General features: G+C 35.7%; 3 protein-coding genes across 3 annotated transcripts; 1 reads left to right on the top strand and 2 right to left on the bottom strand.

Moving 5' to 3' along the window:
- Nucleotides 1-868: 868 nt before the first annotated feature.
- LOC110732638 lies at nucleotides 869-4,847 on the bottom strand. Its single transcript, XM_021912603.1, has 4 exons — nucleotides 4,376-4,847; nucleotides 3,918-4,021; nucleotides 3,735-3,819; nucleotides 869-1,238 (listed from the first exon to the last, which is right to left on the bottom strand). Exons 1-4 carry the CDS (start codon nucleotides 4,607-4,609, stop codon nucleotides 1,143-1,145), a joined length of 519 nt encoding a protein of 172 aa, XP_021768295.1. The 5' UTR covers nucleotides 4,610-4,847; the 3' UTR covers nucleotides 869-1,142.
- Nucleotides 4,848-5,376: 529 nt separating this feature from the next.
- LOC110732633 (pentatricopeptide repeat-containing protein At2g22410, mitochondrial-like) lies at nucleotides 5,377-9,136 on the top strand. Its single transcript, XM_021912599.1, has one exon. The coding sequence runs from the start codon at nucleotides 6,037-6,039 to the stop codon at nucleotides 8,083-8,085; it is 2,049 nt and encodes a 682-aa protein (XP_021768291.1). The 5' UTR covers nucleotides 5,377-6,036; the 3' UTR covers nucleotides 8,086-9,136.
- Nucleotides 9,137-9,310: 174 nt separating this feature from the next.
- Nucleotides 9,311-17,880, bottom strand: LOC110732637 (tryptophan--tRNA ligase, chloroplastic/mitochondrial-like). Its single transcript, XM_021912602.1, has 15 exons — nucleotides 16,573-17,880; nucleotides 16,370-16,489; nucleotides 15,564-15,651; nucleotides 14,980-15,021; nucleotides 14,149-14,238; nucleotides 13,934-14,056; nucleotides 13,479-13,550; nucleotides 12,843-12,955; nucleotides 12,711-12,732; nucleotides 12,554-12,619; nucleotides 11,777-11,833; nucleotides 11,504-11,550; nucleotides 11,291-11,372; nucleotides 10,166-10,255; nucleotides 9,311-9,725 (listed from the first exon to the last, which is right to left on the bottom strand). Exons 1-15 carry the CDS (start codon nucleotides 16,638-16,640, stop codon nucleotides 9,591-9,593), a joined length of 1,215 nt encoding a protein of 404 aa, XP_021768294.1. The 5' UTR covers nucleotides 16,641-17,880; the 3' UTR covers nucleotides 9,311-9,590.
- Nucleotides 17,881-18,101: the final 221 nt, after the last annotated feature.

Below are 18,101 nucleotides of genomic sequence, written 5' to 3'. Positions count from 1 at the left end.
TTGATAAATACTTTATTATTAACAATAATAAAATGGTCATTGCAACATTACATTACGTCAACTTTTTGTTTGTTCACGGGCTTTATATTTTATGTGTATGTTTTGTTAATTTTTGAATAATTTTTAAATAGACCGTGCATGGCACGGGTCCTAAACTAGTTTGTTTATATTTTTCATACCAAAACTAACAATAAAATATTTTTTTAAAACAAATAAAACATATAAAAAAAAATTGAGCTCATAGAAAAATTGAATGATAAAAAGGGTACTTGAAGAAGAAAAATTGAATTATTATTGTTAAAGAGAATATACTGTTTTTCAGAATTTGATAGTAATAATAATGTAGCTGACCAAAATTTTTAATTAAATAAAATAAAAATCACAAAATGATGATATTATTTATAGTTTTGGAGGGAAAATTTTTAATCACAACATGACATGTGTCTAATTTTAAAATAAAATAATTTCAATGATTGCTACTTTAGTATTAGTTATAGAAGATTAGGATTGAAGCCTACCATTAATTTAGAGCTGACCAGAAATTTGAGCTGGGCCCTAACATTATATTTCGTGCCCAAATCCCCAAAAAAGTAGTGGGCTTTTTGGGCCGTATTTTACCTTTGTGAGGTTGTACACTTGCAAAAGTTGCAAGAGTGGATAGTATCATAGTGATACCTTTGAACACTTGCAATAATTGATGGTAAAAGTCATAGTCGTACGCTCATACCCGTTGGGCATACGGGTCATTTTCGAGTCGATTAAATTTTTGATTCATGATATTTTCAGTCAGAGGATTGAGATGAGGGGAGCCAAAGAAGATAAAACAATTTGAAAAAAGAAAAAATAAAAGCTCAAGACAACAAACAAATGTCTCGGAAAAAGGTGTTCTTATTAGGTAGGAATTGTAATTTGCAACAAGACATAAATACATTCCAAGATTCTATGTAGGTTTACTAGAATATTTATAGTTCATGCATAAATCGATAGCAGTAAAGGTAAATGGTTTCTTAAGGGACAAGAGTAACTAGGATCTTGGATATTGAAGAAATGCGTAAAATCCAATATTTGAAGCCTGAAGGGGAACTTCATCGCCAAAAAAGAAGGCAGTGGTTAACAAAAACTCTTTTTTCCACTTGATTGTTTCAGAAATTTGAACAAAAGTTGAGCTTCTTCATGACTTTTGCATAAGCTGCGGGCACAATCTCGGGTTTTCTGAGTCTTCTCTTGGACTTCTTTGACTGCATTAAGCAAGGAACTCATTTAAGTATGTTTTGTATTCAGATTATATAACTACTAAGAAAGTCATGCAACAGCTCAAAAAATTGCAGAATAGGTAATAGTGAATGACTACAAAGTAGATCATAAAATACAGATTATTTCAGAATTATCGTATTTTCTCTTACTCTCTAGCCTATCTATCCTAGTAAATCTTGTTAGTTATAAATACTAGGAATAATGAAAGTAAACGGCAAGAGAAATTATTAGAGTACTTGTTAAAATTGTACTGCAAAAACAGTTGATGTGATTAAGAATGAACAAGTAGTAAGAAAATCTAGGGCCCAGCCCCAAAGTGCATGTGGTGATGTGAGAAAGGATTTGTTTTTCTTTTTTTTCCGTTTTCCAACTTATTAATCGACATTCCAGGTTAGAAGAAAAGATAGATCGAGGGTAAAAGGGCTAAAGTAAGAGCTCATAATTTTCCCACCATTTGCTACCAAGCAACCAAGCAGTAATACCCCAAGTTTAGCTGTCTAGGCTTAATCCATAACATAAGATAGAGCCTGTTAAGGATAGTGGACCAGCAAAATAATCTATCCTAGTAGTCGATTCGCAAAAAGAAACCTGACCAGGAAATAGGCAAAATATTTAGCTCATCTTTACGGTTGACAACCCTCATGAGAACCAAAGAAAGAAGTCATAAAAGCATTAGAGAGAGAAAATGCAATCAAACTATTGCAGTTATGACACTGCCCAGTTTTCTCTATGACAATTGCCAAGACCAAGGGTTGATAAATCGTTCTTCAAAAAGTAGGACTTTAATAACAATTCAACTGCAAAAACTAAAACCTAATAGTCTAATCAAGAATTGGCTACTCTCAATCGAATGATCCAGCTTAAAGCATATTTATAATGTTTCAAGGCTTTCCCACGTAGTAGACTTTCTAGAAAAATCATTCATTTTAGAGAAACAAAACCTTAGCAGGGCAGAGTCCAACACAATCAATTTCAAATCTCACAAGGGGGGAGGGGGGGGGGGGGGATCTTACATGGACTTGCATGCTTGAACTGCACACGTACAAATCTTAGTACCCAGCTAGAGACTAGCTTGAAACATAGATGCACTATGCAGAGCTTGTTCAGGAATAAGATACAGGTTGTGCGCTACAGAGTACATATCAAAATTGAGAATTTCACTCTCTGTCATCGACTAGAGGATAAAGAGACTATTGTTGGTTCAGTTATCTGATACTTATTCTATAATTTTGTGCAAACCATGTTCTAACCATGTTGGTTCAGTTATCTGATACTTGTTCATTAGAGGACTTGTTAAAATGGCACTGCAAAAATAATCTTCTAAATATTTTTAAGACCCCTTTCATAGGTTAACCATGTTGGTTCAGTTATCTGATACTTGTCCATTATACTTTTAAATTAAATAATTGTGCAAACAGATGCTTTCCCTGTCAGTAAGTAGCAATTGAGCCATTGACAAAGTGTTAACACAAAATCACCTTTTAAAAATCACTCCACTTCTCTTTCCTCCCTCACATATCCATACACTGCAACACATGTATTAACCAGTGATATAATCTGTGCTTGTTTTGGTTGACAAAAAATATAAATCAGAAAGTAAAAGTTCCTAAGAAGTGGAAAACTCTAAGTTGGTTGACATAACACAAGAACTATCAGTTCTTAGAAGTTCTTGGGAAGGCCTTACTTCCTACAATCAACCAAACAATTGTTTACACTTGCTAGGAAATAGAACTTCATTGAAATCATATTTTTCCTGGGAAGAGCATCTTACAGCAGGCAACAAGAAACCACTAAAGTCAATCGTCCCCTATCTATGTTTCTAGTACTTGTTCTTGGTATATAACACTGGGACCAACTGATTTGTGTCCATTTGCAGATATATCAAGTTCAAATGACAAGCTTAAACCCTAGGTACGAGGGCTGGCTTAAATAGTCTTGGATCACAATTCACAACTCCCTACACAATCGCTATTATAAAAAAAAAAAAAATTAAAAAAAAAAAAAACATTGGCAAACCTATTGTAGCTTTAGAATACAGTCCATTATGTGCAAGACATAACTAGAATCATCTATGAGCCTTACCTATACTCAAGAAGTCTCTTCTTTACAAGGCTACAACAACTGCACTTCTACATCCTCTATTCTAAACACCATGTTTATTACACTTCTAAGGATTCGAATCTAAACATTTACTATATCATTTCAATGGCTACAATTCTCTATAGTCTACCTTGTTCTCTATGGGCCGGCTGACAATTCTATTCAATCCATGAAAAAAGCCTAGCAACACCAGTTTTCAGCAACAATTGTCAAGCATAAAAAAATAGACGACAAATTTTTACGAATTGTGAACAACCCATAGTCAGGGAAGCATATATTAGATAGAGCTGCATCACACTATTATCAAGCTCATTTTCTTATGCATATAAGCTGAAGTTAATAGCTTAACCAAATAACCACCCATAAGGGTACAGCCATACCTTCAAATGTGCATTATGCCGCTTGCCTTCCCTCCATCGCCTAATTGTCCCGTCATTCAAAGTCTTGAATCTTCTCTTGAAAGACCTAATCGAGACAAATCAAGACCATTTATCATTGCAATAATCTAAACATATTGTCCACAAAAGGAAAACAATAAAGAACACTAGACAAGGTTAACCTACGAATAACCCTTAATTTTGATCTTCTTGACTCTTGAAGTAGCTGGTGTAAGCTTCTTCCACTTCTTCTCCTTGGATTTAGCCGAAAAACTCCTCACTTGCACATACTATAATCCACATAATATTACATACAAAAAAAAACTCAAATCAAATACTCATCCATTAAGAAGAAAGCATAAATAAAACCAGAAGATTCTCAAATGTAAAATTAAACATTCATAAACACAAACCAATCTAAAAGAAAACCCTCATCAAATTTCATGTGTTTTCCCTCAATTTACAATCAATCATCTCAAAAATTAGTCTTACATCAAAATTGCAAAAACCCCACATTAGATTTCCTATCATTCATCAACGCAGATTCATAAATAAAACATTAAATAAAAACCCAACATTTAAAAATCATAACTTCCCCAAAATCAACAAATTAACCCCAAAAAAAAAACGAAAAGAAAACTTACTGGAGGAGGAGAGAGTAAAAAGGAAACCCCATTTGTAGGAAGCGGCAGATAAGCAGAAGCATTGAAATGGGAGTGTAATTGGGAAGAAATTGTTGAAAATGGTGAAAATGGGCGCTGAAAATTAGAGGAAGACTGGTAGTAAAAGCGATGAATTGAAAGAGAAGAAGAAGATGAAGCTCTAATTGTTGTTGGGAGATTAGCCAAAGTTCGAAGCTTGGAACACCATCTCTGCATTGTAATTGATCTTAGTTTGCCTGCAGTATTACAGCACACTTTCTCTCACCTCACTGCTAAAACCTATCGATGGTTTGTGCTTGAATTTGCTGGTTATAGCTGTTTGGGTTTGTGTGTTCTTCTGGGGTTTTAATGGGCCTGTTTATGTAATATGGTGCTCCAACCCAAGTTCAATTAGCAAACTCTACCCGAGGACCTTCAGGTGCAGTGGCTCAAGGGTCGCCTTTGCATCCTTGGAGTGCAAGGTTCTATCCTCATCATGAACAAATCCTCTTCTTTTACTCCTAGGCCAGCCAGGTGTCATGTGATACGAGTTTTCGGCAAGGCCCATATAACCATACCATATTGTTAAATAAAAAACAAAAAAAAAAACAAACTCTATCCAAAGGGTGAGTTGAGTTTACCTTCTCAATAACAAATTAAGCTATATTAAATACCATATTAAAAAATAAATAAATAAATAAGCAAACTCTATCCAAAGGGTGAGTTGAGTTTACCTTCCTGATAACAAATTAAGCTATGGAGTAAGTTTAAGGTTTGATGATATCCCGAGTAACAATATTTTCATGAACTATTCCCTCCCAGTCTCCAACCCTATTTTGACCAACATTGGTTACATAAGCAGATAAGCTAAATATAATCTATGTGAATACTTGTTAAAATCGTCTCAAATCTAATTTTCAAATATCAAATTTTATACTTTGTAATTTATACTTATTATTTCGTAATAGAATACTCCGTAATATAATATTAATGATCAAAGTTTCTCATTGACAAATATATTGGTCAAATTGGGGCATTTATTTTGTAACAGGATATTTTTTTTTTTTTTTTTGTTGATGATACTCTTTGCGACTTTTAATAAGTGCTCCATTTCTTCCAGGCACACAGTACATTCAGGCTTTGTTTGATTCAATATTAGTATAGGAAAAGAAGAGAAAAGAAGGGAAGGGAAAGATGATTTTATTTTCCAATATTTGGTTGATGAAAGGAAATGAAGGGAAGAGAAAGGAAATTCGTAATGTATTAACTTTTATCTTTCTCTTTCTAGTCGAATTCCTTCAATTTTGGGAGGAAATAAAAGCTAAAAAATTATAAATGGACTTTCCTTCCACTACCCTTCCTTTCCTTTGAATTCTTATATCATTTATTCAACCAAACATGGAATATGATAAAATTCATTTCCTTTCTTTTCTTTTCCATCCAAATTCCTTCTTCCAAAAAGGCCTTCCATGATACAATAATGTTCTCATTACCTCAACTTTTTTTTTTTGAAAGAACTCATTACCTTAACTAATCTAATTTTGAAAAAAAAATTGAAATAGTTTCAAATATGATGAAGAAGAGAGAAGAAACTTTTAATTCATTGAACGAGTGAATTTCTTGCAAAGTTGCAATCTTGAATACAGCATACTGATTCCCATCACATGAGAAATTTGGGTGCTATTCCTCTGCTGCTAAGTTCTTGCTTCATTTCCCCTCATTTTCTTTCTCCTAAAATCCAACTATTTTCCACTTTACCCAGATGGAATACAAGCACCAGCAACGTCAACATTACAAACCCAATTCTCATTTCAATGGAAAAATGCTCCTCCATGGCAGAACTCAAGCAAATTCAAGCTCAAATGATGCGCAAAGGTCTAATCTTTCATGTCTTTCCTGTAAGTAGAATCATCGCTTTTTGTGCTCTTTCTAATAATGGTGACATGAATTATGCTCGTTTGATTTTTGATCATATTCCAAATCCAAATGTTTATATATGGAATACCATGATTAGAGGTTATTCTAGAGCTAAGAAACCTTTAATTGGTCTTTCAATTTTTCGCAAAATGGTTAGAGATGGGGTTGAAATGGATGGGAGAAGCTTTGTTTTCGCGCTTAAGGCTTTCGGACTGTTTTCGGGTTTTCGAGAGGGTAGGGCAGTTCATTGTAGCATTTGTAAAGTGGGTTTTGAATCAAGTGTGTTGGTGCAAAATGGGTTGCTTCATTTTTATGCTGATGGTGGGTTTTTGAGTTGTGCACGCCAAGTGTTTGATGAATGTCCTATGAAAGATGTCGTGACTTGGACCGCGATGATTGATGGTTATGTGCAGAGAGATTCTCCTGATGAAGCTTTGAGGGTTTTTGATTTGATGGTGTGTGGTGGTGAGACAGTGCCTAATGAAGTTACTATGATCACACTGCTCTCGGCGTGTGCTCTTAAGGGGGATTTGGAGTTGGGAAGGAGGATGCACTGTTATATAGAGAAATATAATGTGAGGTATACTTTGAATCTGATGAATGCCTTGTTAGATATGTATGTTAAGTGTGGTTGTTTAATGACTGCGAGAAGACTTTTTGAAGAGATGGAGTGTAGGGATGTATTCTCATGGACTAGTATGGTAAATGGTTTTGCAAAACATAGTGAATTAGATATGGCTAGGAAGTATTTTGATGAAATGCCTGTGAAAAATGCGGTGTCTTGGAATGCAATGATTGCTGGGTATTCTCAGAATAATAAGCCGGAGGATGCCTTGGATTTGTTTCAAGGTATGGTGAAGGGAGGTTTGGTTCCCATTGAGGAGGCTACTTTGGTGCCTGTACTTTCTGCTTGTGCTCAATCAGGCTGCCTGGATTTGGGGCAATGGATTCATCACCATTATATACACCAGAAGCGAATTGAATTTGGTGCATCTGTGGGAAACGCGTTGATAGACATGTATGCGAAGTGTGGTAGGATTGATATGGCCGAGGAACTCTTTGATGAGATGCCAAAGAGAGACTTGATATCATGGAACTCCTTGATTATTGGGTATGCAGATCATGGGAATGCCAATATGGCTCTAATCCTCTTCGAGAGAATGAAAGATCAGGGTATTAAGCCTGATCATATTACTTTTATCGGCATTCTATCAGCTTGTAGTCATGCTGGTTTAGTTGCCGAAGGGCGGGAGCACTTTGCTGGCATGCAGCACCAATTTAGATTGGAGCCTAAAGCAGAACACTATGCCTGCATGATTGATTTACTTGGCCGTGTTGGATTGATAGGAGAAGCCTATGACATGATCAGAAAAATGCCTATGGAACCCGATGAAGCTGCATGGGGTGCTTTGCTGAATGCATGTAGGATGCATGGATATGCTGATCTTGGCACATTTGCAGCTGACAAGTTGATAGATCTAAATCCAGAAGATAGTGGTACGTATGTACTATTAGCAAATCTATGTGCTAGGGAGAAAAGATGGGGTGAGGTAAGGAATGTTAGAAGTATGATGAGAGAAAAAGGTATTAGGAAGACTCCGGGACATAGCTTCATAGAGGTGGACGGTGACTTCCATGAATTTTCAGCTGCAGATGATTCTCATCCTCGATCCATGGAGCTATACAAATTATTGAAGGATATATTTGTCATTACAAATCTGGAAGAAGATGTATGCTCAAACCAGTCAATAGATTGTTTACAGAAAGAAGATTATTTGTTCCTTAATAATGGTTGAGTCTTACATGCAGTAAGGAATATTTGCAATCCGAATCACTGTTTTGCTGCGTCTTCCAGAAACTTGAAGTACGTGCCTACACTCTACAGGGCTTTGCCTTGCAAGAGGATGTTCAAGATTAAGAAACAGGACAGTGAATAATAAACAGAAAGGAGCATCCATGCAAAGTTAGACAAGCAGAACTAATCTGAAACCTCTACCATGTGAACTTTTATGGGGGTTTATCTAATCAATTTGTTCTCTTTTCAGGACTAATAGGGTGGCATGTATGGGTTGTGTGGGCTGTGTGCAAAATTTGCATATGACATTCACAAATCACAACAATGAAGTTGGAGTTTCTCATCTTCAATTCCTTGGGTAGGGTGGTGATCATGTCTTTGATTGTCGAAGTATGTGTTCTGCCTCATGGTTGACCATTGTATGGACTGTGCTCTCAAATGGAAAACTTCAGCTTAGATGATTGGTGAGAGAAATATCAATTGAAGAGGCACATTGTGATGACATGATAAATACATGATTTCTAGTAGGACAGCCCTGAAGATCCTTGGCTGATGAAAGGTCTGTCAGGAAGCAAATATCAACCGCTGTGATAAACTGCGACATTTCACCTTTGCCTTCTCTTACAGAAATCATTATGGAAAGCTAAAGTTTGCCAGCAGAAATGCATGTACATTCAGGTGGGGCTATATGATGCAGAATGCTCAAGCTAGAAATGCATCTTTGAACAGGATATTATTGAGAAACTAAACTATGAGTTGATTTCGTTGAACACGGTATGGAACTTGCAAGAGCGAGACTAACTTGTTCTGATCTAGCATGTTTATACATCTAGTCAATGAAGAGAAGTCTACATTCATCCGTAAAACAAGAAAGTGTTCCCTCCATCAACAAAGTCTAAATTCATAAACTCCAATTACTTGTCACCTTTTCTAAAATATTTGTTATTTATGAATGATATTTGTATAAGCATTTGAATTACGGATATAGGAATAATACAATTATTACAAAGGACGTTCGTAAATTCATGTCACGAAGTACATATGTCGTATATCTTAGTTACAAGACTTTAAGAAAATGTCACAACTGATTCTGAAAGTAGGGGAGTAGAAACAAGTCACTCCATTGTAATGTTCATCGTATGTGCTCCATAAGTTCTATACCACAAGTTATACTTACTCTTTCTCAGCATCATTAAATTAAAATTTAAACATATTTCAAATTAGATGTACATTGCAAGAGTCTCATCACTTCAAGCTGTATGTATAAATTATTAAAATTCTAAATTCTATAATGTTGTAAAAAGAATGAATGCGCCGGAGGCTGAATATGAGTCCAGTTCCTATTTCCTACTCAGTGCAATTTTGCCTTCCTAAAAAGAAGCTAATGGGGATAGCAAAAAATAAAAGGCTAATGAATGTTCCAGAACAAGTAAATTTGATTTACAATTACATAGTATGTCCTTGGAAAAGGCTGCATGAAAAAATTGCATGCACCACCAATTAAGCTCATCTTCGAAGAAACCCCATCGCCTGGTAGACATTATTAAGAGTACTATCTGCTATATCCGTAGCTTTAGCTGCACCCTCTGCTAGAACTCCATCCAAATAACTAGGCTCAGACATGATTTCCTCATAACGTGCCTGGTAAGAATGGTGACAAGCAAATGAGTCCTTATGATGAAGGCTTCATAAACACATACTGTCCAACAAAACATCCAAGCAAAATTTTAAGTATCATAACCGATTGGAACAACCATTCAAATCATACTAGATTCGATTATTTCTCTGTCTTGGCACACCCTTCCTTCTTTGTTGAGTCACCCCACCCCCACCCCCACCCCCAAAAACCACACACACACACAACACAATGACACAAAGAGGAATTTATAAATAAGCAATAGTGTTTTCACTGATAGTTTCTGCTTGATCATTTACCTGCCAAAACTATAGCATGATAACAAAGAAAGAATAGAGAACACAACAGAAACTAGAAGATAAAAAAAAAAAAAAAAAAGAGCTCCCATCAAGCTTGCTATATCGTCCAATTATTCTTACAAGGAAATAATTTTGACTTCACTAACCTGAATGGGTTGTAAATGAGCAACCAATGCGTCTGTAACAAGTGGTTTGAATGTTCCCCAGCTCATATTTTGACATTCTTGAGCAACCTCCTGCCAAATCAAAAATAAAGCAATCAGATTAGCTGGGTTGGTGTACTTCAGATGACATTTACATCAAATATATACAACAAAAGCACACCAATGAAGACTGCTTAAAGTTTGTATATATAACAAAGTTGCAACTAATGCTACCAGCTATTTCCTCCCCTTTTCTCCCTTCCCCTTCCCTATGACAGCTGCTGTTCAAACACAAACTTAAAGAAGTAACATTGCAGACTTGCAGTATTGCACCATCTGTGTCACATTAGAAAGTTGTGGTCATCGACATTATTATTATTTGTGCCTGGCCATAGCAGGTGTTTGATTGGAGAAGCCCTAGAATTTTATAAAATAAAGCAACACTTACAGCCCATGAATCTAATATGGAATAAAGTGTCCTAGAAATCACTTTAGGCATTGGGCAAAAAAGTCTTAATTAGAATTACTTTATTAATAGCCACTTACAACCAATCAATCAATCAATCAAAGCCTTAATATCATAAGCCACTTACAACCAATATATCGAATTTAAAAAAAATAAAAATAAAAAATAAATGGTTAGGATCAAATGTGTCACTAAATTGTCCTTGACTTCTAATTTATTGAGTTGAGGATTTGCACTTTAAATCACAGGTCTAATGAAAACTTAGTACATCTGAAATCCCCTTACCCTGCCCTAGGTAGCAGTCTTTCATCCTCAAGCTTAACCAACAATATTACTAGACATTATTAAATGAAGATAAACTAAAGTTAGCAACAGTTGCGAGATCGTGTGCTGGTTGGATTTTTTCCCACTGCACCTTATGGATAGAACACCAGCCAAAACCTCTGCCTAAGCGACAAATATGGTCCACGGTACATTTTAGGCTGATGTCTGTAACCTTTTAACTCCTCATCCTCTTTATACACTGCTATTCGTATTAATAATATTGGCCAAGTTCGGGGAGCCTATGTTTGAATTTTTCTAAGGGGACATTCAAGCATAAAAAGGAGCCAATGTCATATCATATGTTTGGATTTGTGATGGTCCATTGAATATTGTATTACCTCCTTTGTTTTGCCTGATACAAGTTGATAAATGCAGAGAAGGTTATTGCATTCAGGTCTGTCGGGGTTGTCAAATTCCAGCCTGCATCATGAATTAAAAAAAAAAAATTATAGAAGCCACTAAAATGCATTCATCTTCAACCTTTTTTTTTTTTTTTTTTTTGGTGGGTGGGTGGGGGGGGGGTAACTTTTAATGTATAAGCAAAAACAAACCATGTAAATGAATCAGTTTTGCAACGTTTGATCTTATTTGCAATAACCTGCATGTATGAACACGAGAGTTAAGTCAAAATGAGAATGAGAGGATAATTTCAAATACAGGGGAAGAAGAAAAGCAAAAAAATATATATATTTTTTTTTAATTACATTTGTATCACAGAATAGGAATACTGAACATATTAACACAGCAATTATCAACTACAATTGAGACAGTCATATTAAGAAACATGCAAACACGGAGTAGGCAAGATTATAAACAATACTCACATCCTTTGGGTCCAACAGATTAATTCGAGACTGGTCGGAAGGAGCTGATTTAGACATCTACATAGGAAGAGAGACAATTCATTAGAACAATTAAGCTCCAGCATTCCAGTAAAGATAAGCAGCAGCAATAAGACAAATGACATAAACATTTCTAACATTAATGGATTGTACATCTTGTTGAGAATTAATAGTCCAAACATGTAATGAATAGCATCAACAAGACAAGAGGAGGATCTTTCTCTAACCACAGCGACTTTTCAGACTACTAAAATGCAGAAACTCTTAACAGAAGAAATAAATTTGTAATAGTTCATGCATCACAACTACACAAGTACACTTTTAGAATCTATCTTGTTAATTAAGAAGGTAATAGGACCCTTGGAGGCTTCTGGGGATCCTCTTAAAAACCCAATCAAATAAAGTCAAACGAAACATCATTTCAGAATAATTGTCTACGGAACAAGAAAACCTGAATCTTTGAGATGAATAAAAGACAGAACAGAAAAAATATTGCTACTTTGCTAGTATATTACAAACAATATGGTATGCCTTTATTCTCTGCTGATTTGATCTATGCTATGAAAATTTGGAGATGTCATTCCCTCATGAAAAGGAAAACAAGAGATAGAAAGGAACAGAAAGATGTTTAAGCCAGCAAGACATAAGCAATTGGCCACATCTCGCCCACAATCCCAACAACTTGTGATTAAATTTCAAAAAAATGCAATCAAGCATAGAGCTAGTCAGGAGGACTAATTGTACTCAAATAACAATCACCTTTGAAAGACCATCTGTCAAAGACATCACCCGAGCTCCAGTTGGTGGAATAAGTGGTTCAGGTATCTGGTCAAAAAAATTATATGTCAACATGGCATGATAAACTACCAAAACCTTCAAATGAAGTAAGAAGCTTTGAATTTAACCAAACATCCACCTTAAAGATTGAGCCCCCTCTCCTACATCCAAAATATGTAAGATTTGTGAGACGTCAATGGACTAACCAACTCAAAAGAGATAATTTACAAAACTTCACAGCAAGATGTTGTGATCATGAAAAAATGTTTACCCTCCCATTTTCTTCCATTTCCTTCCTCCGTACAAATTATTCACACGCTCAGCTAGCTGTCTTGTCAATTCAAGATGTTGCTTCTGGTCATCTCCAACTGGTACAAAATCTGACTGCAAAGGTAGGCTGCCATAGCATAAGAATTATGCCAGTTCAGGCTAATAGAACACACTAAAGTTCTAAGTTAAATAATAAGAACTTGAGAAAACTAACATAATATATCACAGGGTTCACTATTCACAAATGCAATACTCAGTATAAAGCATAACTGAGGCGGTAGAGAAAATTAACTTATTGAGATCAAAGTTTCCCAAACCATATGAAATGTAGGCACACTTCAAGAAACTAGTAACCAGTATCACCCAAATTATTCACCCATGCCCTGGTGTGGTACACTGTACCCTCCTGACTCCTCTATGTTTCCATAACAATTCCAAGAGCTAGTATATGCATGTTTTAGGAACAGGACTGTAGGAGGTTAAAGCTCCTAGCATATCTAACCCATTAGCGAGGAACTTGAAGGATGGATCTAATCACTTTCATTGGTTATGCCCAAAAAAACTCTACATGAAGACAAACTATATTATGAACTTCAACTTGGCAAATTTTATATATACAGTAATATAAAATCCTCACCTGATATAATAGAATATCAGCAGCCATGAGAACAGGATACGTCAAAAGTGCAACCCCAACATTTTCATCACCCTGCAGGGGGAAAAAAATCAAATAGATCACAAGCAAGCAAACGTAGCAGTGTCATTAAGAGAAACAGTTACCAGAGAAGACATGAAATAAATAGTTCTAGTTGCTTTTAAAATAGATACTTAAGAAACCATATTCTTGCAGCTAACACTGTGTAAAACCTGAGTCATTATTATAAGTGGATCAGTGGATTTTATACTTTCACAACCATACAATAGGGTACTATATGGAGTATCAAAGTTTCAAAGTTCGTAACCTTACTGAATGTCGATACTATCCTAGTTCACAAGATTGTTTAACTATATAAAATGAGGGCATAAGGATACAGCACCTTGCACTAGATGCCAATAAATGGGAGCAGAGAAAGTTTGGAAGAGGAAGTATACCGCTTTACGTGATTTCTCCTTAAATTGTATCATTCTATTAAGCCAGCCAATTGGTGTGGTAGAACTCAGCAACCACATAAGTTCTGCATGTGCTCGGACATGAGATTGTACAAAAACTGAAGCCTGCGCCCACAAGTTTGAGTAGCTGTTTCTTAACTTGATAAAAGATAGGGCACTAAATCAAAAGTTTTAGCATCTAGAACTACTTCTTTCACCTTCGAAATGTCAACGCCACATGCCAAGTAAATAGCTGCTGTATCCTTCGTTGCTTTGGATAAATCCTTAGTTTCATAAGGCAACGTTACCTGTACGTTAAAGAAATCTAATCTTGTAAAGAAACAATATTGGATGGATCAATTTGTCTGCCCAATTTCTGTGAAAAAATCACTTTTGAACAAATATTTTGGAGTCATTTCAAAATAAATGAAATTTCCAGAATACCCTTCAAGGCTTCAACTAATCAAAGAGATATAAGACCAAGTCACTTGTTTCAAAATGAATGATAACAGAATTTTATTTTATTTTTTGTAACTAAATCACTTAACATAGAATGGAGATGTAATAAAAACTTGTTGAGTTTTGGAGAGATGAAACAGAAGACGTTAGCATGCTCAAAATGAGGAAACATGGCTGCAAGCATTTCCTTAAAACTATATATTAACAGCCAAAATATTGCTTCATCCCAATCAGGATCAACATAAACCTTAGAGAGAAGGTCAAACAGCATGAAGGAAGGAAACATTACAAGCAGTAAATCCAAATTCATAACCAACACACAATGACAAACCTTGAAAACTATATTTGATTCTATATTGAACCAAGGATATCCACCAATAAAGAAAAGACAAGCTGAATTGCATAATCCAATTTGTATTCAGTTAATTAATAGATGTACTAGAGAAATCTAGTCAGGCAAATGCATGCTATCCATAGCTTATCAATGAGGAATGTGTTTCCCTACAAATAATGCTTAACACAAGAAATATACTACACCCTGCAATGCTAATCATCTGCCCTTTTAATAAGGAAATATACTGAAAATATACCGCATGAAGATCAACAATGAAGAAAAATGTTTCATAGGTGTCCTGCAAATAAACAATAGGAAAAAGTGTCAGAAGAGCCAGGCCGCACTGTTGTTTTTTTAAAAGACTATTGGCGTAAAACAATAAGAGTTTGCTAGCCCATAACAACAAACAAAGGATAAAAAAAAATTTAAAAAAAAAAATAAATAAATAAAAATATTATTCCTTTCAGCAATAGATTAAAGAGAAAGAAAAATTGTAGCCCTGGGAAGTGGGACTGTATAAGAAACAAGAAACAGAAGAAATATCAAACACTTATAAGACACAAATTGTATTTTTTTATCATACAAAACCAGATCAATACCGTTTTGGATTCTTTTAATGCCCTACCTGAAGGAAAACAATCCTTATGGACATATAGTTTTATTCAACAAAACCACAATAATATTTAAATCAGGTCCTTTACCAGATAGAGACCATGAATCCTATTAGCTGAATTCAATCAAAGAAAGGCATATAATTATGTTCTATCAGACAGCTATATTCAGCAACAATTTATCAACATATTCCATGTTAAGAGAATAAATGGAATTCACTACACCCACCTGAAGTGAAACCCAGTTTCTTATGGCACCAAGATAATTCCCTAAATGTAGAGCTCCGGTTGGCTGGACTCCAGAGACAACTCGCTTCCTGCTGAGCAACAAGTTCATTAGGTGAAGTATGAATTAATGCGACCTTAATCTAAAATCCAATACTCTATAAACCAACCATATAAACATTGAAGCCACAGGAGTGGTCCATAAACCTATAAAGAGCAACACTAATAAACCAAAATAAATTCCAATGTTCATCGACTTTCAATTACAACAGACCAACTCATATTTCAACAATCTGTACTTGTTACAATTACAAAGTTATTTTTATTGAATTTATAGATGGCCGTTTTATAACAGTTTAACAATTAGTCGGTCAAGAGGAACTGGTGCATTTTTACAATATGGGATATTGGGGTGAAGTTGCATAAATTTAATCCCTCTACCATATTGTGGGCAGGAACCTTTTCTAAGGCATTCGAGTAATATCGATGTCGGTGATGTTCCTCAATATACACTAGATATAATTAATCAAGTCCAGCATACACTACAACATCCTAGTTGAAAGTCATCGTTACGATAACGGGACCGGTAAAAGGAACATATGCTTTTATAACTACATTGAATGTAAACTGCAATACTGCATTACCCTTTTAGTAATAAAAAGTTTCAAATGCAATGGGCACTAAATTGAACACCAAAATCAATCAATTTCAATGATATTTGATCAAGTAGTTTCTAATAATCAAACACACACCCATAACAAAGCAGTAAAAGTCATAATCACAAATAGATAAAGGGAAGGCGGAGATTACTTGAGCGGAGGCGGCGAAGGCGACGAGGTTTCAGGATGCGAAACAACGGCGCTAGAGCAACAACGGAAGGTGCATTGAGAATTCCGCTTCAAAATTGGACCAGAAATTGCCGAATAAGAGCTGCCCCAACCAAAAAACACAAAATCAAATTGAATGAATTGAAAGATAAAGAAAAGGAATCAGAAAGAGGAGAGAGAATATACAGTGAAGAAGTGAAGCGAGGAGAGGAGTTGGGAAGTGCGAAGAGGTGAGAGAGGAGAGAACGGCTCATTGTCCCTCTTCTTCGTCTTCTTCTTCCTTTCGACAGTGGATTGTGAGCGCCAACTAAATGTTTGTTGCGATTGTGTCTCCCAACTTGTGTTTCACTTTGTGTCCTTTATCCAATTATGAACTCATAGTTTGAAGACTTTAAAGTCACGGGGCGTTTCACGAGGGATAGAATAAGGAGTATTAAAAGTTGGGATATGTATAAGGAATTAATAAGAGGGATAGGGATAAATTTGTTATTTTCCTTTATTTGGAAAGAATAGGGAATAAGATTGAGATATTGAATAAAATTACTAATATACCCATTTATACTTTTATCCTTTCTTTTTATTCTTTCATTTTTATTAGGAAATTTTCACTTTTGGTATCACTAAAACACCACCGTTTCACTTTTGCTACCTCTTAAAAATTTTATTTTATTTTGCTACCACCTAAAACCACATATGTTAAAATTTGCTACCAGTTGACGAAATCCGTTAATATTGCCGTTTGTGGGCCCCACTTTAGCCAGAAGGAAACTCCAGCCAACGCAGCAGCCACGCAGCAGCAAGTCAAGTGCAGCAGTCAGGTTCGCAGCAGCAGGCGGCAGCCATGAACAGCTTCCAGCCACCACCACGCTGCAGCCTGATTCCAGCCAACGCGCGGCCTCAACGATCGCCGGAAAAACGCGTGCCGGCGCAACCACCGACGGCCTTTGAATGGCGCGCAACCCTTACACGCAGCCTCCTACGGTGCCGTGACGAACATGAGAACAAAAACATCCCAAAATTCGAACAATTTCGAATTAAAATCAGGAGTTTCTAGCGTTTGATGTTCGAATTCAATCCCAAAACAAGATTTTGGTATCAATTTTCAATCTTATTGAATTAATTTGATGATTTTCATTCAAAATCAATTTGGGGAAAAAGTTAGGGTTTATAAGAACTTTTGAATCAAACTCTTTGATTTCAAAACGAAAATAACAATTATTTACATGATTTTGCAATTGAAATCTAAAGAAAACAAAGCCCTCAATCAATTTCGACACAACTTGTCGAATTAGAGGTCAAAATTTTTCGATTTTCCCCTTGTTCGAATCGACCCCCCTACAATCATACAATCATCATCATCGTCGTCCGTTGGTGGGGGAAAGTGTTTGGGGTGGGGTCGCCGGCGTTCGCCCAAGCGCCGGCCGCCGGAAGGGGGGAGGGTGGCTGACGGGAGGGGGGCCAGTTGAGGGTGGCTGGGGTTTTTTTTTTTTTTTTTTTTTAACATTTTAATTTATTTTTTTTATTTTTTTATTTTTGAATAAACTTAACGGAATCCGTTAGAATTCCGTTAAGTGGTAGTGAAATTTAAATTATGTGATTTTAGGTGGTAGTAAAATAAAAAAAAAATAAAAAAAATTGAGCGGTAGCAAAAGTGAAACATGAGTGTTTTTGTGGTACCAAAAGTCAAAATTTCCTTTTTATTAAGAGTAAGGCCT

This window comes from Chenopodium quinoa, unplaced genomic scaffold (assembly GCF_001683475.1).
Source record: "Chenopodium quinoa cultivar QQ74 unplaced genomic scaffold, ASM168347v1, whole genome shotgun sequence".
NCBI lineage: Eukaryota > Viridiplantae > Streptophyta > Magnoliopsida > Caryophyllales > Amaranthaceae > Chenopodium > Chenopodium quinoa.
Note: the sequence above shows the minus strand (reverse complement) of the source record. Positions and strands in the feature narration are given on the sequence as shown.